The sequence below is a fragment of the Colletotrichum paranaense genome (genome assembly GCF_030867605.1).
Source record: "Colletotrichum paranaense strain IMI 384185 chromosome Unknown Scaffold_2.1, whole genome shotgun sequence".
Lineage (NCBI taxonomy): Eukaryota > Fungi > Ascomycota > Sordariomycetes > Glomerellales > Glomerellaceae > Colletotrichum > Colletotrichum paranaense.
Window position 1 is genome coordinate 3023326 of NW_026848960.1, and position 26978 is coordinate 3050303.

The 26978-nt window shown below is 53.6% G+C and overlaps 10 protein-coding genes across 10 annotated transcripts; 7 read left to right on the forward strand and 3 right to left on the reverse strand.

Annotated features, from left to right (window-relative positions):
• Window positions 1-595: 595 nt before the first annotated feature.
• CPAR01_02919 (NUDIX domain-containing protein) lies at window positions 596-2539 on the forward strand (the record flags this gene model as incomplete). The annotated part of the gene is made up of 3 exons (XM_060487206.1): window positions 596-1036; window positions 1502-1718; window positions 1797-2539. 3 exons carry the CDS (start codon window positions 596-598, stop codon window positions 2537-2539), a joined length of 1401 nt encoding a protein of 466 aa, XP_060354534.1.
• Window positions 2540-2991: 452 nt separating this feature from the next.
• On the reverse strand, window positions 2992-4210 carry CPAR01_02920 (ctr copper transporter; the record flags this gene model as incomplete). Its single annotated transcript, XM_060487207.1, has 4 exons — window positions 2992-3109; window positions 3289-3445; window positions 3714-3897; window positions 4100-4210. 4 exons carry the CDS (start codon window positions 4208-4210, stop codon window positions 2992-2994), a joined length of 570 nt encoding a protein of 189 aa, XP_060354535.1.
• Window positions 4211-6052: 1842 nt separating this feature from the next.
• CPAR01_02921 (3-hydroxyanthranilate 3,4-dioxygenase) lies at window positions 6053-6791 on the forward strand (the record flags this gene model as incomplete). Its single annotated transcript, XM_060487208.1, has 3 exons — window positions 6053-6084; window positions 6191-6266; window positions 6357-6791. The coding sequence occupies 3 exons, from the start codon at window positions 6053-6055 to the stop codon at window positions 6789-6791; spliced, it is 543 nt and encodes a 180-aa protein (XP_060354536.1).
• Window positions 6792-7101: 310 nt separating this feature from the next.
• CPAR01_02922 (fumarylacetoacetate hydrolase) lies at window positions 7102-7984 on the reverse strand (the record flags this gene model as incomplete). The annotated part of the gene is made up of 3 exons (XM_060487209.1): window positions 7102-7529; window positions 7598-7809; window positions 7899-7984. 3 exons carry the CDS (start codon window positions 7982-7984, stop codon window positions 7102-7104), a joined length of 726 nt encoding a protein of 241 aa, XP_060354537.1.
• Window positions 7985-9347: 1363 nt separating this feature from the next.
• On the forward strand, window positions 9348-10300 carry CPAR01_02923 (uncharacterized protein; the record flags this gene model as incomplete). Its single annotated transcript, XM_060487210.1, has 2 exons — window positions 9348-9512; window positions 9632-10300. Coding segments are annotated over 2 exons (834 nt in total), but the record flags the coding sequence as incomplete, so codon positions are not given.
• A 3664-nt stretch (window positions 10301-13964) lies between these two features.
• On the forward strand, window positions 13965-14714 carry CPAR01_02924 (uncharacterized protein; the record flags this gene model as incomplete). Its single annotated transcript, XM_060487211.1, has 3 exons — window positions 13965-14026; window positions 14144-14278; window positions 14366-14714. The coding sequence occupies 3 exons, from the start codon at window positions 13965-13967 to the stop codon at window positions 14712-14714; spliced, it is 546 nt and encodes a 181-aa protein (XP_060354539.1).
• A 3309-nt stretch (window positions 14715-18023) lies between these two features.
• Window positions 18024-19682, forward strand: CPAR01_02925 (uncharacterized protein; the record flags this gene model as incomplete). The annotated part of the gene is made up of 2 exons (XM_060487212.1): window positions 18024-18214; window positions 18266-19682. The coding sequence occupies 2 exons, from the start codon at window positions 18024-18026 to the stop codon at window positions 19680-19682; spliced, it is 1608 nt and encodes a 535-aa protein (XP_060354540.1).
• Window positions 19683-20066: 384 nt separating this feature from the next.
• CPAR01_02926 (uncharacterized protein) lies at window positions 20067-20216 on the forward strand (the record flags this gene model as incomplete). Its single annotated transcript, XM_060487213.1, has 1 exon — window positions 20067-20216. The coding sequence occupies one exon, from the start codon at window positions 20067-20069 to the stop codon at window positions 20214-20216; it is 150 nt and encodes a 49-aa protein (XP_060354541.1).
• Window positions 20217-21452: 1236 nt separating this feature from the next.
• Window positions 21453-23158, forward strand: CPAR01_02927 (uncharacterized protein; the record flags this gene model as incomplete). The annotated part of the gene is made up of 6 exons (XM_060487214.1): window positions 21453-21520; window positions 22087-22204; window positions 22255-22307; window positions 22375-22491; window positions 22583-23026; window positions 23125-23158. 6 exons carry the CDS (start codon window positions 21453-21455, stop codon window positions 23156-23158), a joined length of 834 nt encoding a protein of 277 aa, XP_060354542.1.
• A 741-nt stretch (window positions 23159-23899) lies between these two features.
• Window positions 23900-24541, reverse strand: CPAR01_02928 (uncharacterized protein; the record flags this gene model as incomplete). Its single annotated transcript, XM_060487215.1, has 3 exons — window positions 23900-24145; window positions 24221-24472; window positions 24536-24541. 3 exons carry the CDS (start codon window positions 24539-24541, stop codon window positions 23900-23902), a joined length of 504 nt encoding a protein of 167 aa, XP_060354543.1.
• Window positions 24542-26978: the final 2437 nt, after the last annotated feature.

Here is a 26978-nt window from a genome sequence, read left to right on the forward strand (position 1 = left end):
CTTAACTAACCCCACCCCCGCAATTCGGCTCGGCGCTTTTTCCAACAACTTTCCCCCAAGACACACGTTCGCACAAGGTGACTGTTCTGGGCCCTCGGTTTCCTCCTCCTTTTCTCCAACTCCAACCACAATACTCCGTACACAGTCTGAAAGACCTTACCTTAGATTGCCTTGGATAAGCACACAGCAACTCCGTCATCCACCCTCCTCCAACCACGTCTCACGTCCGCGACCTTCTAGGCAAGAACACGCGCAGCCGGCCCCCTCCTCTTCCTCCTCTACCCTTGACTCCCCGCGCACGACCGCTGAACGCTTGAACGCCGCATTCTTCCTGGACCTCGCTTCCTCGTGTCGGTCATCCTTCGTCCGGACCTCTAACCGGAGCTCCCGTCCACACTCAATCACACGCACACGCTTACATACTCCTCACAACATCCTAGGGATTCTTTTTACCTTACCTTCCCCCCTTCCATCCTCATCCCATTCGATCCATAGGCGCGCAGATAGAGTTGCAAACCTGCACCTCTTGCTCCCCCTCATCCTCCTCTCCTCTTCTTCCTTCCCCCACCCCCCGTCGGATAGATAAGACCGAGAAATGAGCCAAGCGGCCGCGACGGACCCCTCGCCGGCCCCAACCTCTCCTCCGTCCTTCTCCGAAGACGCTGCAGCAACCACGGGAACCAACACCAGTAATACTGCTTCTTCCACCACTACTACTACTACTACTACTACTACAACGACCACCAGTACCACCGCGACGGCGTCGCCAGCCCTGCAGCATCAGCAGCAGCTAGACGAGGCCACGCCACCGACGGATCAGGAGGTCCACGAGATCAAGACCACGCTCGCCGCTGCCGCTGCCGCCAAGGATCCGGCCGCCACTACTACTGCTGCTACTAGCCAGACGAACGACAACAAGAACACCAACGACAACGGTAACCCCAACCCAGAGGGTATCCTCATCCTCGACGACCACGAAGAGGTTACGAGCTACTGGGATGCTGGAGCCATGGCTCCCCTCAACTCAGTATCTGCGGTTAGTCACTTTCTTGATTCTCTTCGCTCCGTCTGCCTCCCCACGAACTCCTCCTTCGATGCCCATGTAGATTGGAGTTGGGGTAGATGCAACCTAGATGCAGCGTTGCAGTCATGCCCGATCTCGCTCTTTTTCATGTGTTCCTCAGCCTATCACCATTCATGTATTATGCTTCCCCAAAGTGAAGCTATATTCTCACGCCCTGTTACCCCCCTCCTGCTCTATCTTGCTGCCCATCATCATGTCGCCGCATATCAAGCGCTGTATCACCCCATGAACTCATGACTTGGTGCCCTCTTGGCCCTTTCTCTCCTTCCTCTCGCGCCCGCTCCCTCGCCGCCATCTCTTGCTCATCTTCGCTGTTCTGTCTTTCCTTTCCTTTTGTTGTATTGTATCGTTTCAGTACATGAAACACCTCTGCCGGCTATGTATCTCTGCGCAAATAGGATGCTAATGCGCTCTAAGGCGGCCATCGCCCGCCTGAGACGATATGTACCGCCCGCATTCCCTCTCTGGGACAGACTCCCAGTGAGCCGCCGAGCGGCCGTTTTGATTCTACTCTACGCCGACCGCAGAGGCGACCTGCGCGTCGTCATCACGATGCGCGCGGCCAGCCTGCGGAGCTTCTCCGGGCACGCCGCCTTCCCGGGAGGCAAGGCGGATACGCTGCAAGAAACACCGTGTAAGTCGCAATACCAACGGGGTCCACCACCCACGCTGTCAACAAGTGTGTGGGCTGTATAGCTGACCACCTCGCCAGACGAAATCGCAAGAAGAGAAGCGTGGGAGGAAATCGGCCTGCCCATGGACGACGCCCGCATCCCGAAACCCTTCAAGATCGAACCCCTCTGCTACCTCCCCTACAACCTCGCCCGCACGGAACTCGTCGTCCGCCCCTGCGTCGCCTTCCTCCACGCCGACGAGGACCCGGACGAAGACGATCCGAGCCCCCTCGTCGAGGAGCGCATGATCCCGCGCCTGGACGCCAAAGAAGTCGCAGCCGTCTTCTCCGCGCCCTTTCAGAACTTCCTCCGGTCCAAGGATGCCGACCTCCCACCCTCGTCATCCAAGGTCCTCCCGCCGGGCCACTGGTACGACGGTAGCTGGATCCAGTGGAAAGAACACCCCTGGCGCGTACACAACTTTTACGTCCCCGTCGACGACCAGCGCGTCACGACGCCGGGGAACGCGATGGAGGTGGATCACCCGCAGAGCAACCTCGCCGAGAAGCTGGAGGAGGAGAAGGATAAGGAGGGCGGCGGGCGGTTCAAAGTGTGGGGACTGACGGCGCATATGCTCGTCGACTGCGCGCGCATCGCGTACGGGAAAAATCCCGAGTTTGAGTGTAACGAGCACTTTGGCGACGAGGAGATTATTCTGCAGGCGGAGAGGGAGGGGAGTTTGGTGGAGAAGAAGCGGAAGAGGGATGAGACGACAACGAGTTCGACAAGTACGACTGCGGAGGACGGGAGGGGGGAGAAGGCGGAGCCTGCGAAGATGTGAGCTCAGCATGTAAGTGACTGAGATCCAGAAGATGGAATTCACCCATTTCTTCGAGCGTATAGTGTCGGAGAATCAGGATTCTGGGGTGTTTATACGCATCGCCCGCTATCAATATGTAGAAATCACATATATAGAGTCTGCCGCTGCAGCTAGAGCAGCCGCAGCCGTCACGATGAATGAACATTTGCTTTCGCATATTGTTTCTTTCGAGTTCCCTATTCGGGGTTCCTCTTCTCTTGCCAGACTCAACCGCCGCCGCCTGTCTTCGGCCTGTGGGGAGTCAGAAGCTAATGCTATCAAATATCAAGATCGATCAACGCCCGTGTGGTAAGATACGCCCCTCCCACCATTGATGTCCAGAAAAAAACGAAGCTATTGTGCGAGGGAAAATACAAAAGCATCTCTATGGTTGTTGAGGCCACCTGGGGCCTTGCGCGAATGAACGGAGCCTATCAATGGCATGCATTGTCCTTGGTCGAGGAGGTTGAGCTGCCGAATGCGGCGTATCCCACGAAGGCGCCGATAGCGACGGCGACCATGACCCAGCCGTTATATGTCATGAAAACGAGCCTGTTTCTCGTCAGTTCGCTTCTTCCATACGACATGCCAAGGGGTATGAATCTCCCTCAACAAGCGTCCCAAGTGCGCTTTTTTTGCGAACTCGCTTCTTTTCTTCCACGGAGAGCAAAAGTGCAGCTGAATCCGAAATGGCACGCAAAATTGGGAAGGGGAGAAAGGTTCAAACTCACATGAGCATAAAGGCGTAAAAGTTCTGGGCGGCGTAGAGGACGGCCTTGACGAGGTGTGCGCTCCTGCTGGCCTCTGCCTGTTCGCGTCCTGTCCATAGGAAGGGGGTTGTCTCAGTAACGGTTCCAGCGACGCCTCGAAAGACAGAAGACTTCTTAGCTCATTTGTGTTCGGTATCACGTTTGATGCAAAGGGGAGTGGGGGGATGTATGCGCTCGCCCTAGGTCCACCTCTACGTCGGTCGGGAAGAGGGGCGCTTGGTTGGGGAGCGCAGCTTTCAAGGTAATGTGTATGTGCAAGATGGGAAGTATGTGGGTGGGGGATCATGGGCGAAAGGTAATTGTTTGGTATACAGAAGACGGGTATGATACAGGTTTATGTATATGTATGTGCGATGGCGACTGCCGGGAGAGGAGAGGGTGCTTACTCGGGAGAGAGTCGACGCGCTTGTTCACAGAGTTCTCATAACGGCGGGATGCGGCGCGGAGGGCTTCGTAGCCTGCGGCGAGTGCGACGACGAGGAGGAGCGAGATGACAAGGCCGCTGGTGGAGCGGACGTGCCATTGGCGGAAGACGATGCAGAGGTTCTTGGTGTCCCAGGTGAAGAGCATCTAGAAGAGAACGCGGGTTAGCTTTGAGCTATGCTTTCATCTTGACATTGAGCTCCGATAGGAGCGAGTTGAGGAGTAGAGGAGCTCTATGGCCGGCTCGTGGAGGGACCGCCGTGAGGGCATTCCGCGATAGTTCGAAGAGGAAGTGGTAGAGGGAGCACATGGCATGCGCAGGTATGACGGGCTATGTGAAGAAACGTACGTTCATGCTGCACCGGTCGCCCATGCCGCCTCCCATTCCGTGGCCTCCCATATCGCCGTGGTCCATGGCGGAGTGGTCCATCTTTGAGTGATCCATGTGCGCGTGGTCCATATTGATCGGTACTTGGGGTGGTTATCGAGGGAAGGCTTGGTTGTCGAGAGCTCGGTGTGGAATTTTCTAGCACGTAGATTGGGATATTGCGTGCTTCGTTCGGTACGGTTTCAAGATGGGTGATTGTTGTTGAAAAGGAGAGGTTGCGTCTGCCCAGTGCGTGGTCGGTCAGTCGGTCAGTCACCTCAGTGAGATATGCGGGACCGGGGGTATGTCGGTTCCAGAATGGATAACGGTAAGGGTACGGGTTTCGCGGGGGTGGTACCGTGGTGGTAGGGGTTCCAATGGTGTTCTGCGATCTTGTATCTGTACGGAGCGGGAGCTAGCAACGATTCGGTTGATGACTGCCGGGAACGACAAAACGGTAGAAATTGCCGAAGGATGGGAGATGATTTTGTCGTTTATTGCAAATGCAAAGTAATGTTTTACCGGAGAATATGTACAAGCTATCTATCCTGCACGTTCACGACTAAGGCTGAAGAAGGGGTGGCGGCCCGTGGCTTAGGGGGATGAGATGGAAACTCGCTCAAATGTGCGCAGGTTCCCAGCCTCTGAGACGGGGTGTTCCCTTCTTGCGCTGCCTCTCTACTCACCAACCAGCTAACACTTTACCTTTCAGAACCTTTAGCACGCTTGCCGCTGCTGTGTCGGTGTAGGGGAGTGGTCAGTAACAGGTTGTCTGTGTACGAGCACAACAAAGAATACTTTAGCAAAAACTAAACCAAACGGCGGGGAGCTGACGTGCTGGGGCTAAGGTAAGATAGCTTGTCCTCGTGAGACTCGGAGGGGCTGTTAGGAGAGACTTGAGGCGGGATGCTGGCTGGGAAAGGCCTGTAAGAGACCGTCGCGGCGGCTAAGGCGTTGACTCGTCTGAAATGTCTCTTTTTCTCTTTCCATTCTGCACACGCCCGGACCTCTCCTGCGTAGAATGCTGCTTAAGCAGGCAGGGGCTGGAGCATGCAGCTTTATAAGATGGTGATGCCCTGCACTGATGCTGTGAGACTTGCTGGAGGCGGATTGTAAGATCGACAACCCGTGAGGCGGGTAAGTGGGCGCTGGACGAGACGGGTAGGGCGGGGCGGGTGGTCCCCTCCTTCCCCCATCACACTCCTCAGACGTGCCAGGCCAGGCGTCACTTGGGACTGGCCAGGTGGCTTACCAGTGACATTCTGATCTCTCTCATTGGAAATCGCACCTGGGGTTACACAATGGAGTCCTCGGAGCCTGGGACGTGTTGGTATGGCGGGGTTGTTTTTAGTGAGAGGGGTCGTAGGCCATTGTCGCCGCTCGCTCTCGGTTGCTCGGAGTCTTCAGTCTATGACCATCATTACTAACTGCCTATCGACGGCTAACTGTGCCGGTGAATCACTTCCTAGAAGCTCGTAAAGGACGAACTACAGGATGTGATTCCGACCTTCAACGTTGTGTTTGTCAGCGATGAAGATGACTCGATATTCATTTCACATCTCTCTGTAACTATATGGAGGATTATCTCAATACCTTCATAGATTGTCGGTCTTTACCTTACCCGCCGCTGTGGGCGGTCCGCAACTCTCTCCAGTAGCTCCGCCGGGCCCGTCCGGAATGAGAGCATTGGCGGCTGATAAATGCAGCCTCATCAATGAGTTGTAGTAGTCATCCAAAGCCTAAATATCTCATTCGCCACGGAAGTGAAGGAGAGGAGAAAAACAACTTGTCTACACCATCTCATAGCCTTACCACCCGATTTCAACATCAGAAACCCACAATTGTTGAATTGTTCACGCCAGAGTTTTACAAAGAAGAGTTTTCATTAAAACGCGAAACAAGCTCAAGTGACTCACGACACCACAAGCAGCCATCATGCTTGGACCCCCTGTCAACCTGCCCAAGTGGTGAGTTTCCAACTTTACCTACGTTGCCCAGCTCTGTATAGCATGCGATTGTGAGGCTATTCGCAATGGGGCTCAATTGATGTTAACGTCTCTCTCACGCACTCAGGCTAGAGGAGAACTCTCACCTTCTCAAACCCCCAATCAACAACTACTGCGTCTACAATGAGGACTTCACCGTTATGGTAAGCACAACAACTCAAAACTCATCCCCCTGACCCCCCGCCCCCGCCCCCACCACCATCATCATCATCATTTCTGACGCCGAGCCTTAGATCGTCGGCGGCCCCAACGCCCGAACAGACTACCACATCAACCAGACTCCCGAATGGTTCTACCAGTACAAGGGCGCCATGATGCTCAAGGTCGTCGACGAGGGCGTCTTCAAGGACGTCATCATCCGCGAGGGCGACATGTTCCTGCTCCCCGGCAACACCCCGCACAACCCCGTCCGCTTCGCCGACACGGTCGGTGTCGTGCTCGAGCAGCGACGACCGGAAGGCTCCATCGATCGCATGCGCTGGTACTGCGAGTCTTGCCGCGAGGTCGTCCACGAGGCGGCCTTCCACTGCACCGACCTCGGCACGCAGATCAAGGCTGCTGTCGAGGCGTTCAAGGCCGACGAGGGGGCGAGGACGTGTAAGACGTGTGGTGTTGTCGCTGAGGCGGCGCCGAAGCCTGGATCGATTAAGGACCCTAACTTGGAGTGAAGTGGCCTGCGTTACATTTCGATGAGTGGATGAGCGGGTGAGAGAGAGGCACTTTGTCTCTGAGGTACGCGGTGTGATCTTTCAGGTTTGGGTATTTGTTGTAGGCGAAGGCGAGCAGACGGTCTATATGATTTAAAAGTACATGTGATCATGATTGATCTAGATGATCCAGGCTGAGATGTTCACATCTCGGCCCTTTGTTTATATGAGACCCAACATGACTTTTCTGTAAAACATTGCAGATAAATCGCTCAAATCCTCCCCCTTCTCTAGATAGGTCACCTCCCATAGTTCAACATCAAAGCGACACTTACGTCTCGGCGAACTCGTACGAGCTAGGAGACTCCTCAACGGCAACCTCGATCTTGGCCTCGGCCAGCTCCTTGCCGCCGACACGGAGACCGGCGCGGATCACGTCACCGGGCACGGCCGGGCCGACACCAGCGGGGGTTCCGGTCAGGACGATGTCGCCGGCCTCGAGGGTCATGACCTTGGAGATGTCGCTCAGGATGCGGGGGATCTGGAAGAGCATGAGGTTGGTGGAGCCTTCCTGCTTGACAACGTCGTTGACCTTGAGGAAGAGCTCAATGTCGTGGGGGTCGGGGATGGCGGATTTCTTGATAATGTCGCTCATGGGCAGGAAGGTGTCAAAGCCCTTGGCGATAGACCAGGGGAGACCCTTCTTCTTGGCTTCGTTTTGGTTGTTGCGTGCCGTCATGTCAATGGCGAGGGCGTAGGCTGTCTTGTGTGTCAGTGGTTGTGAGGGTAGGAAGGGGGACAATGTGCCCCAAGTGAGTGAGACGAACCCTCAATGGCGTCGATGGCGCCCTTGTGGTCATCGGCCTTGAGATCCTTGACCTGCTTGCCGAGGATGAGAGCGAGCTCGACCTCATAGTGCATGTCGACACCCTTGGGTCTCAGCACTGGGCCGGCTCCAGGGAGGAGGATGGAGGAGGTGGGCTTCAGGAAGAAGAAGGGCTGCTTAGGGCGGGTGTTGTTGAGCTCCTTGACGTGATCGCTGTGGATTGGTTGTTAGTCCTCTCTTCTGTTCCCTGTGCCTGCATCTCATGTTTGTGAGAGTCGAGGGGCAGGTGACGAATCACTCACGCATAGTTGCGGCCAATGCACATGACCTTACCGGCCCTCTTCAATGAGGCGGCAGTAGCCATTGAGCGTCTGAAAACCATGGACATCTTGACGGTTGTGATTTGCGTCTCCTCGAGTTACAGATTTTTGCAAGATTCAAGGTCTGTTGATTTATGAGAAGGCGTGAGGTTGATAACGAGCTTCGGAAAGGATGCCGAAGCGATGCCGGAGCCAGTGTCGGATTCTCCGAATAACCGGGGAACGCAGGCCTGGGAGACTCGAGGATGCTTAGTCAGATTTTATACTGGTTGGAAAGTTGGGTGCGTCGGGAGACCTGCCGGCACTAAGCACGGAGGCTTGCCAATCTGGTCAAGGCGATTCGGAGGACGGATGCGTCAATCGGCGGCAACCATTGAAGCTTGCATACCTATAAGAAGGGCCTGTGCAGAAAGTAGTCCAATGCACGCGAGATCTGGCAGTCTGGAAACTGACTGGATTGGATTGAAGCTGGCCTCGATTGGACGGGATCGACTTGAAGCTTCGGGGGAGACACTTCCCGCCCAACCGGTCGGGGAGAGCAGGCGACAGATGTTCCAGCAGTCGCATAAGTGGCCAGAAGAGCAAGGAAGGGCCTGGGGTGCTCAATGTGGCTGAAATGGCCCAGTGTGGGGGAAGGTGCCCTGTGTCTCTCACCCCGCTTCCTTCCTTCCCTCCAGCTCGGTTTCGTGGATTTGATCATCGACTTGGACTAAAGTCAAGGTACCTACCGACCTAGGTACCTTCACCTGGGAAGACAGAGTTGAAAGTGACAGACCATTGCACCGGACCCGATGGATGGCTAAGGAAGGCCCAATAAGGACACTTCCCTGCTACCATCTGCCACTTGGAACTGTTCCTTTACCTTGTCTCCGGCGGGGTAAATGTTGATGTCTTTGATCTTTACCCATATTCCCGTACTCGACTGTGATATACGTATCGTCACTACGTACCCCATGCCATAGGGCACACCTCACACCTCACATTTCAAGGTGGCATTCCTCCTACATCAAGTCACCTTCCACACGCAGCCTGATCACTGCTGCCAAATTTGTTTATCAACATCACTACGCGGTGAATACCTGCCCTTTTCCTATTATCATCACACCTTAGCAAAAACATACACACACATAAACACACAACAGCGCAGCCCTTAACACTAGCTCACGCACCCTCCGCTCTGTCCCTTCTCCCCCCTCTGACATCTCTCACAGACCCGGCACAAAGAGCCTTACTGTCAGGCACTTGTGGCCAGTGGTACCTGGCCTTAAAAGTCAAAAAGCCTCCTTAGTCTTGGCCTGGAATGACGGTGTCGGTGGGTTTTACCTTATGCCCCATGCTATGATGCTCCATGTCTATTCCCTGCCCAGATCCACCCACTTTCACTCTCCTCTCGGCCAAATTCACTGCTAACTGCCTGCATCCACTTCTAGCCCGTTAATCAACACTGCATTGTTAATTGACAGCATTCTCCATTCTACGCACTACGCGACAGGAGACCACCAACAACGAGAATCCGCAGACCCAATACTAAAAGTCGCCATGGAGAGCCTCCAGCTGGCGCAGATGCTTGCCGACCTGAGCAGCCTCAACGCAGCCGTTTGTTTCCCTCATTCCCTACTCTCTACTATTGTTGATTCTCGTCCCGGTCGCATTCTCTGACTCGCCCATGTAACTCCCTCTGCGATGCGATGCGCTGGGCGGTTCGGCGGCTGTAGGGGCTCATGGGAAGAAAGGAGATCCGCAATAAACTTTTCCTCAACTCACCCATCTTCCCTATCTACAGAAGTGCTGATGACCTCATTCCAACACAGGAACCCAACGCGGCAGCCGCTCTTGTCACCGCAAACAAGGCCATCCAGACGGTTGAGAAGACCAGCGCCAACCCCGCCGCCCCCGGACTGCCCAGGCGTCCCACCGATGAACTCCGCCGCGTTCACACGCACAGTTCCCAGACCTCGCGGACAGGTACAGGCACCGCTTCGCCCGCCCGCGTCGACAAGTTCGGCCGTCGCATCATGATGAGCCCGCCCGCCTTGTCGCGCTCCAACTCAGCGCAGGGCTCCATCCCAGGCACGCCCAAGAGGGACTCTGATGTACGAAGCACTACCACCACCACCTTGCAGCACCACCAACAACCACTACTTGGAACGGGACAGAGAGCTTACATGATGGGTGATGAACAGGCCGAAGATGATATGGACCGCGCGTCGACCCTGATGGCACTGTACGAGATCCGCGCGAAGCTCAAGCAGCAGGACAACAGCAGCCTCATGAAGGCCCGAGAGAAGATTGCCGACCTCGCGGCGCGGCAGCAGCAGACGACAGCGACGTCTGGCAAGAAGGAGCCCGAGAAGATTACGTCCCGGTTTACATTCCCCAAATAAGCGAGGGGTTTCTTTTCAAGTACACGCATACCTTTTTCAACATAAGCGGCGGTACGGCGTTTGGGAGTGTGGACTCGGTGTGGTTTCATTTTCGACAAAGTCCGGCATGAGGGATACTAAAAGTCACGATGAATCGGTGTTAACGGGTCACGAGCGGTTCTCAGTGGGACGCTGAGCATGTCCATTTTTGCGATTTTTGTTTTGAGACCTGCAGCGGTCACTTGGGATTTTGCCATCAGGCCACGACGCATGTTTGTTCCTCATCCTTCATCTGGCTATTGAAGGACTGGGGAAGAGGTCAGGGATCACATGGGGAAAATGTGAGGGCCAGGGCCGAGTCCGGAGGCAAATCCGGGATTCCGTTTATTCGTCGACCGGCTGTGTTTCACAGCGCTTGTCGGAATCATGCCCTCACTCGGTGAACAGCGCTGAGGGGTCTGTATGTCCGTAGAGAGACTACACTTTTTTGATGTCAAGAGCGTACCTTGAATCCCAACAAGTCTTTGCTGAAGTTTTTAGAGTGAAGATGTCTAAAGACATATGCCGTTTTACAAAAATCACTGTCGAGATGAAGTAAAAAAAAAACAGGCCGTTGATCGCCTAGGCCGGGTTTGTGTTGCCGGAGTGTCGCGGAAGTTTTCAGGTGACGGAGCGGTTTGAGACAGTCCCAAGTGCGCGGCAAGCTGGCTGACATACCGAGAAAGAGTTGTGCCCAGATGTTTTGGAAACAGTCTTGGTGATGAGCAGCGGAGTGCAGTCGATCGAGCCCCGGGTCGAGTTGCTCGCAAGATAATGAGACCAGGCAGTGAGGCATTCCACATGGCGAGATGGACCATTGGTCCTTTGCCGGCTGGTCTATTTTTGTTCAGAGGGATTACAGTGTATTTGTTGCCTTATTCCAAGGGAAAGTTTCGAGAGAAGGGAGGCTGCTCGTCATCTCGGACAAGTTCACGAAAATTGTCGAAGAAGCTCGAGAGAGGCTGACTGCTGTTTGCGGCGAGGTGGATCTCAGCATTAGGGTGATCCGGATGGTAAGGTCCCTTAAGGTAGTGGGGTCACCGGCGTTGGGCGGAGCGAGGTGGGGAGGGGAGAGCGGCCGCACCACCTCAGCGTCAGTAGCCAGCCAGTGCGGCAGTGCCTTCAACTCTGCTGTCTAAGCAGCTCCCGTTTCTTCCAGAACATCCGGGGTTCGCGAGTCGCGGGTGACCGGGTTCTTTAGAGTTGTGTCTGGCAGTGGCACGCGTGGGGTGACTGGTGAGCGAGGGCAGACACGCCAGCTGAAAGCAGAGGAACTGAACGCAGAGGTCTGTTCTAGCTTCTCCCTGTGGTTCACGATGTACCGCAAGCTTAGGTAAGGTAGATCATGACCGAAAGATATCGGTCTGCGGCGGTGTGAGCTCAGCTTCCCTTGCCGGAATCCATCCCCGGTATGTCGCCGCCAGGGAGGCCGGCCCTTGGAAATCCCAGAGAGAAACCGCAAACGAATATTGAACAAACCGCAGTGCCGCGAAAAAACTGAGGGGAGCCCAGGGCAGCGGCGACTGCAAAATGGATGACAAAATGATTGCCATGCTAAGAATGAGTAAACGAGAGAAACACAACGAGTAAATGACAAATAGGACAATGTTTTTTGTGGAAACTTGCTGGAATAAGCTCGCGAGGCGTGCACCGCCCAGTTTGCTCGGTGGGGATGGTGTTGGTTGTGGTGAACAACAACTCAACTCTCAGAGGGCCGCCGTGAAGGCCGCATGCTATTGAAGCACGGTAGGCTTTTTGGTGAGCAATGATTCCAATTCCCAGCGGCGGTTCGCGGGGGGAAAGGTTATTTACTGAATCTCACCACAGGTATTTTAGTTGGAGAGGTCACGCTACCGCGGCATCGCCACAGGTGAACGAGGAACCCTTGGGAGGAGGATGCGGTTGATGGGCCCGCGGCAAAATGTACCACTGTTGGATGAGGGGAGGCGCGCAATAATTGAATGGAGACGGCCAAGCCTCGCTCGTGCCGGTGATGTCAGGCGCCGCCTTGAAGCCCCATTCTTTCTTTTTTTGCTCAGGTTCTTCTGCTTCTTGTCTTTTTCGTTTACCGAAACGGTGTGAGGCGCTTTTGCGATTCGTTCACGAAGGCTATGGTACCACGGTTATTCACCTTGTGGGCTACTGGGCGTTGGCCGGGCCTCTCTGGCTGACGAGAGGGCGAGAGGGCGAACACAGCCACATTCGATGCCGGAGCCCGGATGACTCGATAAGAACTCTTGCCGGGCGACGTGATGGGTTATTGGATAGTTTGGAACTGGGTGAACTATAGTGTATTGGGCCCTTGATGGCCTGAGGAAGAGGAGAGGATCCGCGGTGGCCAGTTGGTACCTTGCATGGGGCTTTGATGGGTTCGTGTCTTGGAGGAGGACCGTTAGCTTCTTGGTGAAGTTGGTGAGTGTCCGCGCGAGAGAGATACGTACAAGTAAGTATATGTAGTTTCAGACGAAAAAGCACCCAACCCGTCCAAACAAAACATCGGAGGGAACGGAGGGAAAACTAACCGTCCGGGTGCCCCATTCATTCGAATCACTGGAGATGCCTGGTGGTGACTCGGCGGTAGAGTGTGGTCGGAGAGGACTTTCGTTGCTGAGGGCTGACAATGGAAGTACAATCATTGTACCTAATTCCAATTCCATACCACCCATGATGAGTCCATCCGTAAGGCAAGCACGGCAAGGTAAGTAAGGTAGGCCTGTTAGCCTATAGGTGCCTCATGACTGGTGACGGTGGTGAATCGTGAGTGGCCAGGCTCTGAGGAAGGTGTGGGCATCACTGGAAGCTTCGCCGGGGGACCAAGTGAGCGAAGTCTGGGCAGAGGAGGGAGGCCACGCAATGGCTTTGGGGCCAAGTGACTGCCCAGCCTCCAAGACGTCGCTTTTGTCTGGCGACGGTTTGCTTGGCTTTCTTCATCACGCCGTCGGGCGAAATATAACTTGGATCCCTCTTTTCCCCCCCCTCTTCCTCGTACCCCCGTCTGATTTTTTTCTCAAGAGTCTTTTCCATCAATCAACCCTGTACTTAATCAAAAACCTAAACGTCTTGACTCTCTCTTCTGGCGCTTCGCTGCTGCCTTCCTACACTGCGGATCCGGATACATAACAGAAACCATCCAAATTCTTATTTGATTAATTCAACCTTTGGCTGTCTCGCATTGCAATCTAAATAGGCCGCAATCCTCCCACCAAAACCGACCTACGCTACCTATTCTCCACGGGTACAACTCACCTTAAATTTTATGCATTGCACTGCACTGCACCACCAAGAGCTCTAGACCGGATCTCGCCCAGACAGACAGGACGTCAAAAGCCATCACGTCATTGAACATCACTCGCCATCTTCCCTCCCCGCCAACGAAAAACATAGCAAACGCCACGCAGAAGTGAGCTCTTGGGTTCTTCTGAAGCACGAACAAGAAATACAATAGTCGGACGAAGCTTCTCCCCGGACAGCTCCTCCTGCCGTTTATATCTCGTCTTTTCTTTATTCGTCGCACCAGAACCCTGTCCGCCAACGATAGCATAAGAAGTTCGGGCATACCACTGAGAGCCAACCTTTCCCATACCTTCAACATCCAGGTTCACGAACAAGAAACTTCCCGTCCAGCGACAACATCACAGTCATCAAGATGGCGGACGCTGTAGGCAATGTTCACATTCTACCCTTTCCCATCGACTCACTCGACAAGAGGTAAGCCTTCTCCTTCCTTCCTCCCCTTATTGCATGCCATCCGAAATGGATCTGCGAGACCCTGCATACATCATACCCCCCGGCGATGCCCTCCGGACGCTAACGTCAATCTCGCAGACAATTCTACTGCAGCTCCGGTCAAGTCTACAGAAACGGAGCATGCTATGAACGCGGCGCATGGTACTGGTGGGGACGCTGGGTTCTCGCCGCCGTCGTCGTCGGCATCGCACTTCTGATCCTCATCTTGTTAGGGTACTCCCCCAGTGCTATTTCCCGTCTTCTGGCACGACCTCCCATTGCGTGCGTTCATCATGGCTAACCGATGTTTTTGTGATGTAGCTGCATGAACTCCCGCCGTCGCAGAAAGCGCGGTGTCCAGCCCTTTTACGGCACCGGATGGATGAGCAACAATAATAAGCACAACCAGCAGGGCACCTACGCCTACAACCAGCCGTACAACGGCCAGCAGCAAGGATACGCGGGCTACCCCCAGCAGGGCGGCGCCTACCAGAACCCGCCTCCGGCTTACGGGCCCGCTCAGCAGCAACCTCAGTACACTGGCACCACGTTCAACCCAAACGATGGATACTACGGCGGTCACAACGAGGGTATTCACCTGCAGCAGCCGCAAAACGCCTACCAGCGGGATTCTTACGCCCCGCCTGCTGGCCCGCCGCCCGGAAAGTAGATGGATGATGTCGATGAAAGATAATGCGGCTTGGGTTCCGAAGGCGTGGAAGGGTTGATGCGGAGAGGCGTGAAACTTCTTTGACTGTCATGAGTACGACGACTTGCGAACACACAGATGATACCTTGATTGCGAAACAACCCGGTTAGGCGTTGGCAGGTTTTCTTTGGAAGGATTTTTACGACGAGAGGGGCCAAGAGGGAAGGAAGATGGGGGCCAGCCAATATGTATGATGACGATGATATTCGGGGTTGAGCCTGGCCTGGAGAAAGAATCGAGAAAGCTCTGGACCATGACTCCATAGTAAACTTCAACATTATTGATGCTTTCATGGCCACAATCAAATTTCCGAGACTGGTAACGACATGTGAAAGATTTCTGCCCTTGACGGACCTGTCCCTCAATTTATGTCAATATACCTAGGAATGCGACATCTGCCCTGATCCACGAAGTCATTCAAAGACTGAACGATCAACGCAAGGTCGTTGGACTTGGCTATCGCACAGGTTAGGTTGCTAGCCATAGCTTCTACATCAGACGAGCCCTGCGTTGTGCTGGGCTGCAGCTGTGAATTCAATTACCCTTCTAGACGTCCAGGCGCTCTTCTTCTGGGACGTGCGTGTCGGTGCCACTGCCCGGAGCTTCTACTCTCGACGTCCCAGGACAGAGCGCCTCCTCTGACGAAGATCGACTACTTGGAGCAGCGAGAGTAAGATTTCGGGCTATCGCAAGCGGTCTCTCGAACCACGGTGGCGTCCGTTCCTGATCCTACTCGCTGTCCCATCGCTACTCTTCCGCGCTTCCAGGCGTTTCGTGGGGTCCTCTAGTCATTTAGCTCGACCCTGACGTTCATTTCAAGGTGGTGAGGTTGGGGGCCAAGAATTGTTCTCGAAGCCAGCGACGGCGGTCTTTCTGAGACAAGAAGGAGAACCTGTCTCCGAGATGCCCTGTCCACTGTCGAATCTGCATTGTCCTGGTAAGGCCCGGGGCTCTGCAGCCGTCTCGGCCGAGTTGATGCAACTCTGCACATCACATGGGTGCTGAATGTGGCGAGTGGTTGTGGCTGAGTAGAACACTGGTGTGGCTGGAAATAACCATTGGCTTTTTACGTATTCCCGTCATAACCGAGCGCGAGGGAAGGCAGCAAGGGGTGCCCGCTGTCACGGGGGTTGCGACCCAGACGCTTTGGCCAATGCCAAGTCGTAATGTGCTGTACGTATGCCTGAGGACGAGAAGAGCACCATGTTTCATCATGTTGACTCTGCATGCTGCTAACTGGTGGTCCCTCGGCCCCCAGGTTATCTCGTTTTCAATACGGAAGTGCTCCGTACGGTTGGTGCAGTTGGGTGGCGGGCACGCGCGGCGGCGGCAGACCAGACACGCTGCAAGTCAATACTCGCTAACTGATACCTTATGTGCTTACCTTACTTTAGTTAGTATCTTGATTTATCGGCCGGGGGAGAGGGGACTTGAGGGACGGCTCATCGGCGCAATCAAGATTGGGGTCGACAAATCCAAAATCATCTCCGAACCGACCCCTGAACGAACTTCATGAGGGAAAAAGCGGCACTTGCGCGATTACATGGGGACTTGCCAGACAGCCGTTTTGGAGTTGAGGTGGAAGTGGACACGGACGTTGGGTGTTGGCGTTGCAGACAGGCAGGCAGACAGAAAAGAGAATGCGAGGCCGAGCAGCAGCAGCGCAGCATGGCAGCATGGCCGTGATTTGACTGAACAAGCCGCAGCAAAAAGCAAAGCAGAAGGGGGGACGGGAAGTCAGGAACCGCTTCCCCCACTCAAGTTCGTCTGAGCAGGGGTCTTCAGTCCGCTAGAGTGTGGCATGGCGCTCGATCGCAATTCGAATTTCCCTCTGGAAATCTCCCTGTGCTCAGGTCGCGGCGTCCCGTCGCGCTCGCTCTCTCTTAGGTACCTTACCTCAGCTCAGTCTGTCAAACAGGGAGAATGGAAAGGTGCTGATGTTTCTACCGCTGCTCCTTGACCCTTCCCACCACTACCAGTGACCACCTGGGCTGCCTGACTGCCACTTTTGATCGTCCCCCTCGTGGCTTTCCCGGCAAAGTAACTCTGTGTGCGTCACGCCAATCTTTGCCCGTTCCTTCTTCCTTTTCCCACACCTCGTTGCAAATCCTCCTCTCGTTTTGCTGCTTTTCTGACCTTTTGGTCAAGGGAAACATATCCTCACATCTTCATCTCATCTACGGCGGCCTCTTGTCACTCTTTTTCTTGACAACCTCCCGAGGTGCATATTCCTCCGACAACCCGGCAGACTGCGTCCTGTGCCGTTTCGCTCCTTTTTCGTTCCGTCTCATCTCCTTGGCCATTCCCGAGGCTGTTTGACGGTCCTCCTCGTGTCTCTCATTTCTACCTTTTTTCGTTCGTTCTCTTCGCAAAGCAGAAGAGCAAAATTCCAGCTCAAAAGTCATTCCTTAAGCAAGCCATACGAATACCGGAACCTCGCCTCTCTCGCCGCCACTCTGGGATTTATTTATCCTCAACACGTCTCACGAAAACGACCACCCCTCAGCTACAGCCTCCCTTCTACCTGGGATAACCGTGTCTCTCGACAGCTTGGACACGAATTGCGACCCACCCCTTTTCTCAATACTCGCACCCAGCAGCGTCACCAAGCAATAAGACCAAGACACCCAATTTGTTGGCCACGGATCGCCTATTTTTCGGGGTCATCCTGTTGGACCTTGCCGTGCTTGCTGACTTGCACCGCCCAGTTTCAGTGCCATTTTGAGACGAAAGCCTCTGGGCTTTTTGCTCGTTTGTCGCTACCATTCGCTACAACGTCCCCTACCACCTGTTCACCAGCCCACCCACGCAAGGGGGCGAACGCTTTGCCCTCCCATAGGCAGTGACGACAGAAGAAGACTTGCATTCATTTACCGGCAGTACAGCGGCACTACTCATTTCAGTTCTCATCCTCTGAGGCTCTCGAGGTTCGACCTTTTTTTGGTTCACGCCTACCACTTACTTTCCTTTGCCATCTTGGCTTCAAGTGAGATCGTTTTGCGCGATTCCGACCGCCCGTTACACCTGCACGACGACGTTCTCTTGTACCACGAAGCGGTTCGCCTTATCCCCCAGCGGTCCGCCGATCACCGTTCAAGCCGATCAAACGACGAAACATCGAGCCCATGAGATGATGGAGCCATAGTCCGCTTCTAATTCCGCAAATCAATCACCCTCGACCAACCAAGCTCGACGTACCCAAATTTTGTGGGTAATTCGCCGAAAATCACGTTCTTTGTTGGAGGTAAAGCCGAACAAAAATCATTCAAAATGCCTTCGATCGATGTCGCGATGGCGAGGAGTCTCCGAGGAGGAGTGTGGGGATCAGTGGTGTCGAGCATGGCCGCGGACATTCAGAGTCGCGGAATTACAGACACAGTACAGAGCGCCGGAAACTCGATCAACGATGTGAAGACGGCGCTGTCTAGTTGGGACAATTGCATGTCCGTTAATTTCTGCAAGTAGGTTATGGTCATGGCCTCACTTCAATTCCGACACACTAACTTGCGCAGGTGGCCCGTCATTGGAATCATGATCTTCGGAGGCCTGATCATTTTCTCTATCGTATGGTGCATCATCCGGTGCGCTTGCTGCGGTCTGTCGTGCTGCTGTCAGTGTTGCTACTGCTTGAAGTGCTGTGGTAACTGCTGCGGTTGCTGCGACACCCCCAAGGGAACACCTCACAAGCACCTCGACGACAATTCGTATGGACCGAACAATCAGGGATATAAATCCCAGGCGCCCATGGCTCCCTTTTACAACAATGCCAGCACCGCGCCTGCACACCAGGCGAACTCAACAGCACCCGTGGCTTCCGGAGCTGCAGCGCCGCCCCAGTATGCTGAATTCGAAGTAAGCAAATCAGGTGCCAATCCGGCAGACGCCGATTCACTTCCTGCGATGCCCAGTTGGGAGGGTGCAGGCTCGAAGAAGGTGGCACTTGAGGAGGAGGTGGAGCTCGAACAGATGAACAAACCGGCGGTATCACCGAACCCGAATGGACAGAACATGCCTCTCATGGCACCCAACGCCATGTCCCATCCGAACAGCCCCATGCCGGGTGACAGGAGCCCTTATGGCCAAAATCCTCAGGCCGGTCCCAGCGGTTACTTCACCAACGCCAATCAGCCTGCGGGTCTCTACGAAATGGCAGGTAACGGCTACAGTGATGGAGCGTACGGACAGTCAGCGTCTTCTTTCGGCGTAGACCAAGGATATGGAAATGGGGCCATGGCTGCCGGAGGCATGGCGATGCAGGCTAGAGGTACACCTCACCAAGAGTTCAACAACAATGGCTACGGGCCCCAGAGAGGTCAGACGTACCCCCGTCCTCAGCAAGAATTTGATCAGGGCTTCGGCAACAGCTACGAGCAGGGAGGCTATGGCATGGGCCGTCCTCCCCGTAACGGCCCCAGCCCGGCACCGATACCCCGAAGCTTCACAGCACCACCTCGCGATGGACCCAGTCCCGCCCCGGCTGGATATCGCCGCTCTCCTGGTCCTCAAGCCGGCGGTTACCGCGGCCCTCCACCCCCTCCCAGCGACTACCGGCGATCCCCCGCGCCTCAAAACGACTACGGCTTTGACCAGAAAAACCAGCAAGGCCAGTTTCTCAATGAGAACTATGGTCGTCCCCAGTACGGAGCAAACTCGCGTCAACCGTCTTCAGAGTCGACTCGCCCTCTTGCTCCTCAGCGCAGCTACACTGGCGACCAAAGCATGGCATCTCCGGACCTGCATGATTCTGGCGGTTTTGACTTCAGCTCTGGCTACAGTCGTCCGCAACAATACAACTATAACCGCGGCCCGAGCGGTGGCAACCAACATGTCGAGGACGAAGACGAACAGCGACCCCCGCAAAGCAGCGGAGGCACCTACCCAGGATACAAGGCGTACCAGCCAACAAAGGATGGCTGGAGTGGCGTCTGAGCGAAATGACAACAATAACGACAGAAGGAAAAGAGCATATGCACACCTGCCCAAGAGCACCAACAGCTCCCTGCACTGGGGGCGACTTCTATTTAAAGACTAATGCAGTCAGAAGTTCATTCGAGGCGGCGTTACTTTGAGTTTCTGATAAAGGTGTGCCTTGGATGGTTAATCCTTGTCTATTACATGCAAAACTACTGGACGTTTGTTTGGAAACACCCAAAAAAGAGATGCGGTTTTTCGGGGGCCTTTTGGAGTTTCGGGCATACAAAGAGCCACTGTCTTTTCAACCCATGACCGAGGAGCAAATCGGAGCTGTATAATGACCACGGTCAAAGATTTTGTTTGGTTGGATTTTCAATTGTCAGATTTTTTTTATTCTCCATGTTTACAAGGCGTCGCATTGGCGCGGTATTCTCAGATTTTCTGTTTGGCCCTTTCTTTTGCATCTTCTTCGAGTGGCAATGGCCAACCACATGGCAAGGTTCTTCTTACTTGGCGATGGACGAGCCGCAGGCTGGCGACGTACTTTGATGCCATGTCATCCAGTTTCGGATGATTTAGAGTTTGGGGCTGTGTGTGGAGGATATGACTCTGTGTGGAAGTCGCAGTGTTGAAGATGACAGGGGAGTGGGCGGCTGAGGAGACGAAGCTGGGTGTTAGGTGAATAGCACTGATCCAGCTGGCTTGAGGTAGTTGTGCTTGGCTAGAAGCCTTTCAATCGGGCTTTTCGCTGATGGCATGGTGGATGAATACCAAAAACTTCCCGATACAAAGATTGATGAAGTGCTATGTGATGGTCATGGAAGTGAGTTGGATTGCCTAGATCCACCTGCTTGCCTCACTCTATGTGTGTACGATTCGTCAATGACAGCCTTCAGTACTCGTGAGTCCGGTAGGCGACCATGATCCAACGTATTCGATTGATCAAGCCAACTCGGTTCAAATAGTCATTGAAGCGCTTATTCTGCGCTCAAGCGCTGGTCTACCAACCCACTGCTAAGAGAGTTGACTTTCCTTCGCTCACTAACCCGGGGGCCGGCCCGGCCTGCATACAACCCCCCCCCCCCCGGCTTGTCTCCCTCCCCGGTCGTGCCATTCCGTAGCGCGGGCCAGAGTGGAAAAAGATTAGCGGGCCCTCTGCAGAAAACGCCGCTTCACATTCCCAATTTGACAGCTGCAATTTGCAGACGTGCATATGCTGTTGGTTCCTTTCCTTTACTCCAAGGTCTCCAACCGCGTCTGTCCCACCCCTAGTTCGGTGTGCTCGTAAATGTTAGCCCTGGTATGTTTGCCTGGGGGGTAAAGATGCCTGGACCCTGGGACGAGGAGGGGTTCGGTTCGGTTGGCCATTTTTGGGGGGGCCAGACGGGCTTTTGAAGGATGCGGGTATGGGGGGAGGAGAGAGAGAGGTAGAAGTTGGTTGGAATTTGTGACACGATTCCTTTCGCTCTTTTCTCTCTTCTTGGTGTATTGAGTCTGGGCGCAGTCACTTTTAATCGAAAGTATTTTTGGTCCCTTGCTATTTTGAGAAAATAACGACGACGACAACTTAAGGCCCGCCGACGTTGCTTCTAAAGTTCTGCTCTGCCAGTCTTCCTTACCCCCTGCAGATGTCACACTCATCAGAGCCTGATGGAGGAGAGATCGATCAGGCCAAGCATGATCAACTGTTTCTGAGCTTGAAAGCGAAGTTGATGGCGGATTATGGGATTGATCCAGACCGTGGTTTTGGTCAGCCTTCGAGGGGGCGGCAGCAGCATTCTCACGATGACGACGACGAAGAAGAGGGATGCGGTCACGCCACTTGCGAACATGGACATTCTGAGGACGTCCCTGTGAGTTTTCTGCCTTTCGTCTGTTTAGAATCTCACTCCCTTCAGCCTTTACCCCCCGCCTACCCCTGCCTCTTGGCTCATACTTCCTTCTGTCTCTTTCTTCAAGAAATAATGAACTGATTGTGTTTCGGGGTTTCCCCTGCTGAAGGGCTTGACGTCGTCTGGGCTGAGTCTGAGTGAATCCATACTGGAGTATCGTATGGAGAACGGGAGGACGTATCATCGGTACAAGGACGGCAGTAAGTGGGAGGCCCCAGTGGTCCGGGCTGGGTTATGGATGGTGTTGGTGTTGTTTCTGACCGGCCTTTTCTGCAGAATATACTCTTCCAAACGACCAGGCTGAGCAGGAGAGGTTAGGTGAGTCTTGTTGTTCCCTTCTACCGCCGGCATTTGGTTGGTGCTGCTGCTGCTGCTGCTGCAAGATACAGGCACAGCACTTCGTTTCGGCAGTTTCCTCCGACGTTCGAAGCGAAGTCCTTCGTCTCTCCCCATGTATCCAGGTCCTGACGGGAAGCTCAACTGCCAGATCTCCAGCACAACGTCTTTCTCCTTACGTTTGACAATAGGCTCGGACTCGCGCCGCCGTGCCAGAAGGGCGCCGAAGTCCCTGGTAGGGTCCTCGATGTTGGGACGGGGACGGGTATATGGGCTATTGACTTTGGTGATGAGCATCCCGAGGCTGAGGTTTGTCGAAACTCTCAAAGGTCATGGGGGAGTTTATTTGCTAATGAAAGTTGGCAAACACAAAGGTTCTTGGGATCGATCTTTCGCCTAATCAACCTACGTTGTGAGTTTGGAAATAGCTCCCTTATTCATCTCGACGTAGGACCTTACTGACACTTTTTCCATTCTAGCCTGCCGCCAAACGTCGACTTTGAAGTAGACGACATTGAAGAGGAGTGGTTGTTTGACGAGCCGTTTGACTATATCCACAGCCGTCTCATGACATCCAGCATCGCAGACTGGAAGGAGTACCTGAAGAATTGTTACGAGTTGAGTTCATCCCCCTGAGCTCCCCTGGACTGTGTCGCAAACCTAGACGTTCTTACACTCTCGCAACAGCAACCTCACACCAGGAGGCTACCTCGAGCTCCAAGAAGTCGACGTAGGCCCCTCCTGCGACGACGGCACCCTCGACCCCACGACCTCGGCTCTGGCGCGGTACTGCAACCTCTTACACGAGGCCTCGGTGATGCTGGGCCGGCCGTACCAGGAGATCCCCAAGCTCGCCGACGTGATGCGCGATCCGGAGATCGGGTTCGTGGACGTCGAGGTCCGCGTGTTCAAGTGGCCTACCAACGGGTGGCCTGCCGCGGACACGGAGGAAGGGAGGAGGTTGAAGGAAGTAGGCGTGTGGAGCGGGGAGAATATCGTTGCCGGGCTCGAGGGGTTCGCGATGGCGCCGTTTACGAGGGCGTTTGGGTGGTCCAAGGAAGATGTTGACGCGTTTTTGGTGGATGTGAAGAGGGAGATGAGGGATGAGAGTATCCATGCTTATGGGCTTGTGTGAGTCCTTTCCGCACGGGTACTTCGGTGTATCGTACATCATATGAGAGGAGAGGAGGGTTCTATGTGTGATGCATATGCTAACATCTTTCGACTAGGTATTCCATTGTGGGCAGGAAGCCTTTAGGATAACGAGTATGAAGGGCCAATGAGACCAAGATCTCAAGGCAAAGGAAAATGGGCCTGTAATCCTATTAATGAGTGGACATATCATTTCGAAATGTTTTGAGAGGTACATTTGCACTAAACAGGCGACCTTCAATGTCCCGAAGTTACTTGAGTATTTGAGAACGTTTCTTCTAAATCAAAGCGACTACACACGTGAGGGTCTTCTCATGCCAAACTGCATTCTCACATCGTACCTCTGCTCCTGTATATCGCAAAAATCTGTCCAGTATCCGGTCGTCGGTCATTCTCATAGACTCTCTTATATGACGGCGACTGCTGAAGTCCGCTTCGTTATGGGCTGCAACTGTCGGTCCTCAAGCTGAATACTAACCGTCAGCGATTTGATCTGCGCGCGGGCGTTCTAGGTTCCTAACTAACATCTCCGTATCAATTATTGAGCACTCGTCACGGATCCACTGTTCATTTGGTGCTTCTCCCCTCATCGTAAAGCCTCGACCAGAAGCTAAACACGTTCAGAGGCACCGTATGAGTCTTCTCCCCAAGTCAAGATGTAATTTTTATTGGTAAAGTATCATATTGCTTTCAGTTCCACAAACTCTATACTAGCAACCAGGGAAAACCGTACAGCGGATAAAAAACCCTGAAGCCAGCCCAGATTCTGGTGGATCTTTGAGGTCACTACCCCTTTTTTTTTCCTCAAACCCACGGGTCTCCTTCTGCCTACCTCGGGCAATTCAACCATTCTTATTTGATGAGGCGGCTCTGCCACTTGTCGTTGAAACGGTACCATACGGTAGGTATCGTATGGCCGTCTCCGAGACAATAGACCTTGATCTCCTTGTTGTCAGGTGTGGCAATTGCTTCGATGCCGCCATTGGAATCCAAGGCAAAGTTTTTCTCGTTAAGGTCGCCTTTGCGCCATCCGTTTCCATCAGCAGACAAGCAAAGCTCCATCAAGCGATTCTGCGAAGAACGGTAGTAGAGGCGGATCTGGACTCTCTGTCAGCAACAAATGGCGGCTTCCGCGTGAACTTTACACTCTATCATCGATTACGATAATCATACCTCTTCCTTGTCATCGCGGAGGAACCTGGCGACAGCCAAGCGGGCATTGTTCTGAGCAGCAAGTGGCGCGACAGACGGGTCGTTCACAGCAGCACCCGGGATGGTGACGGTGTCTGGACCATGGTATGCCTGTTTAGCGTTCTCGTTGGGGTCCTGCGATTTGTAGTAGTTGATCCTGCCAGTGGAGCTGTCAATGAAGTATAGGTGCGTGCTATTTGCGAAGGTTACGGCGGCGAGGTTGGCTGGGAAGGCCTTTCAATCCACAACGCGGTTAGAGGAGCTTCGACCTTTGGGAGACATGATGGGAAGACATACAGACATGGCGGTATATTGAGAGGTTGGTATCGGCGAAGTCTTGATCGAAGTGTAAGTGTGTTCTGATATCCTATCCTTCGAGCTCAGAAGAAAGGGCAAAGCAGCTTCTTATATACCCGTTGCAACCTAGCCACGAAATTGTATCAAGTAAAAAGTTTCCGTCGCCATTCCCTCGCCTCCAATCTTGTCTTGATTCAGCTCGCTACTTGGAGTCACGCCAAGATCTGCGAGAAAGCTGAATACCTGTCAAGAAGGTATCAAGCTCATCGACGTCTCCTCACGAAGTCTCGACTCGACCAGTCTTGGTCTACGAAACGAGTTGTATGCTGATGCATACTAGAGGGAAGTGGCTGGCTGGAAAGAAATATCGAACAATGCGTCACACTCGACACTGAGCACACTCGCGTCGAAGACAGGTCGTCTTTGCTCACCGCAACATCATACAAGAGCCAAAGCTCCGAAGGCTTGCATGAGTGAGATGCCCTTCACTTCATCATCAGATGAGTTGCCAAGTACTGATTTCGGGTTTCCCGTGGCCATTGGACGCCTACTCAAGCACTCCGGCCCTTGTCTGACCTGATGCTCTATGCACTGCCAGTAGATCGATCACGGTGGATCACCGGCAATCGGACCGCCGAGTGGTACACAGAAGTATCTGAGAAAGTGTTCGTCTTCGAGCCAGTCTCCAAGAAAGTTTCATCGTGGAAAGGTAGTCTGGTTCTCCATATTCGGCCATAGCATGTCTTCCTAAGGGCTGAATTCTGGCCACGACTCTTGGGTCCATTTCTCCTAGTTTGCAGCAACAGCAGCTGTTGACAAATGGAATTAATCTCTATTTGGTGCAGCTAGAGCTTCAAACACAGATCTCATTATGGTTCACTCACACCTGCAAGTAAACTGCAATTCTCCTCGATGGCCGAGAAGCGGTGAAGCAGAAAGGCGTTGCCATCTACCTAGTAATAGAAGTCAGTGTAACTTGATCGACGGTGCCAGTTAACATCACCGGGACACTGCTTTCTCGTACTTCACCGGCCTAAATCCCCTTCGGGGTCATTCTAAACAGCATTTCATGCACCCATGTATTAAAAGAACTAACTATATTGACATGGTCGTGGCCGGAGCGTCTGCTTCAACTACAATGTGTCGGATTTCTAGATCTGAATGTCTCGTGTCTTAGGCCCTCATCGCGGGGTAGAGCAAGGTCATGAGGTGTTTTTGATATTACTTGTTGACACTTGCTGAAGTAATTACTCATGGAGAGAGGAGTGCAGGACTCTCAGCCAGCCACATCATAGTCAATAAAACGGCAAATATACGCAGATCGTTCAGGCACACTAGGTATATGGTAAAGCTACGGCTCAGAGTTCACTTCCCTGATTAGCCAATAAAGTATTGACATCGTCGATTTGTAAAATCTGGCGAAGGAGCAAGAGGACTGTTGTATCAGACAATTTGATAACACTCAGACGAGCTACAGATTAGCACATCTGTTTTATCATTTACACTATGCTCTTGACTCGCATGCCCCCCTGTGGGCAAGCTGATGAGCTCCCCCCTTGCAATGGCGTTCTCAATCACTGAAGGCGCGGTGAAGGCACAAGCTGCAGTCAAGACACTTCTGTGGGATCTGCAAACATGCACCTGTTGCATCGCCCAACCACCCACCGATTGGGTGAGCAGACTTCTTAATGTCATTCCCCCCAACGACCGTTTGCGGGGACAGTAAGACGCTGCGGTCCGTCCCCTAAAGGCTTGTGTGGCGTCAGCTGAAGCAAGATAGTTGAGAGAAATAAATCTAGGTATGATGCTCCTATACAGATCGCAGGAGGAAGAAGAGGCGAAGTTCTCAGAAATACCGGATTCCTCAGTCCATGGTAGCTGTGTGATCGGTATTGGCCCCTTCCCCCTCATACTTTTTAGAATCCCAAGAAAACACCAAATGGCTAGCCACATTCTTAGCAATCAGTGATCTGCGTGGATTGTCGGTGTTACTTATATGGCCACTGCGCCTGAAAGGATGTCGAAGTCTCCGTGACGCGGCCGGACGTCACGGAGCCGATTTTGCGGGGCGCTTGCGCCGGCCTACTCCAAAAGAACGAATATTCGGAAACAGTCGAGTAAAGTGCAACTTAATGAAGAAACGTCGCCTCGCATGCCTCTTGCAATCGAGAGTATTTATTGGTAACATGGTAGCCTCGAGGTAAGGCAGAGCTGTTTGTGGCTGCACATAGGTTGCACAGGTCCATGATAGAGTACATATAGCAAGAATCGTCAGGAATAGCATGGCACGTTTCGGCACGTTGATCGTCACTCTAAAACATAGGTGTAGTGCATGTGACTGCTCACTCAAGATATCTAGGTGATTGAAATGTCTAGCTTCATTGACAATGGGAACAGCTAACTAGGTACTGAGGTATCCTTACAGGCCCGTCATGGCCTCAAT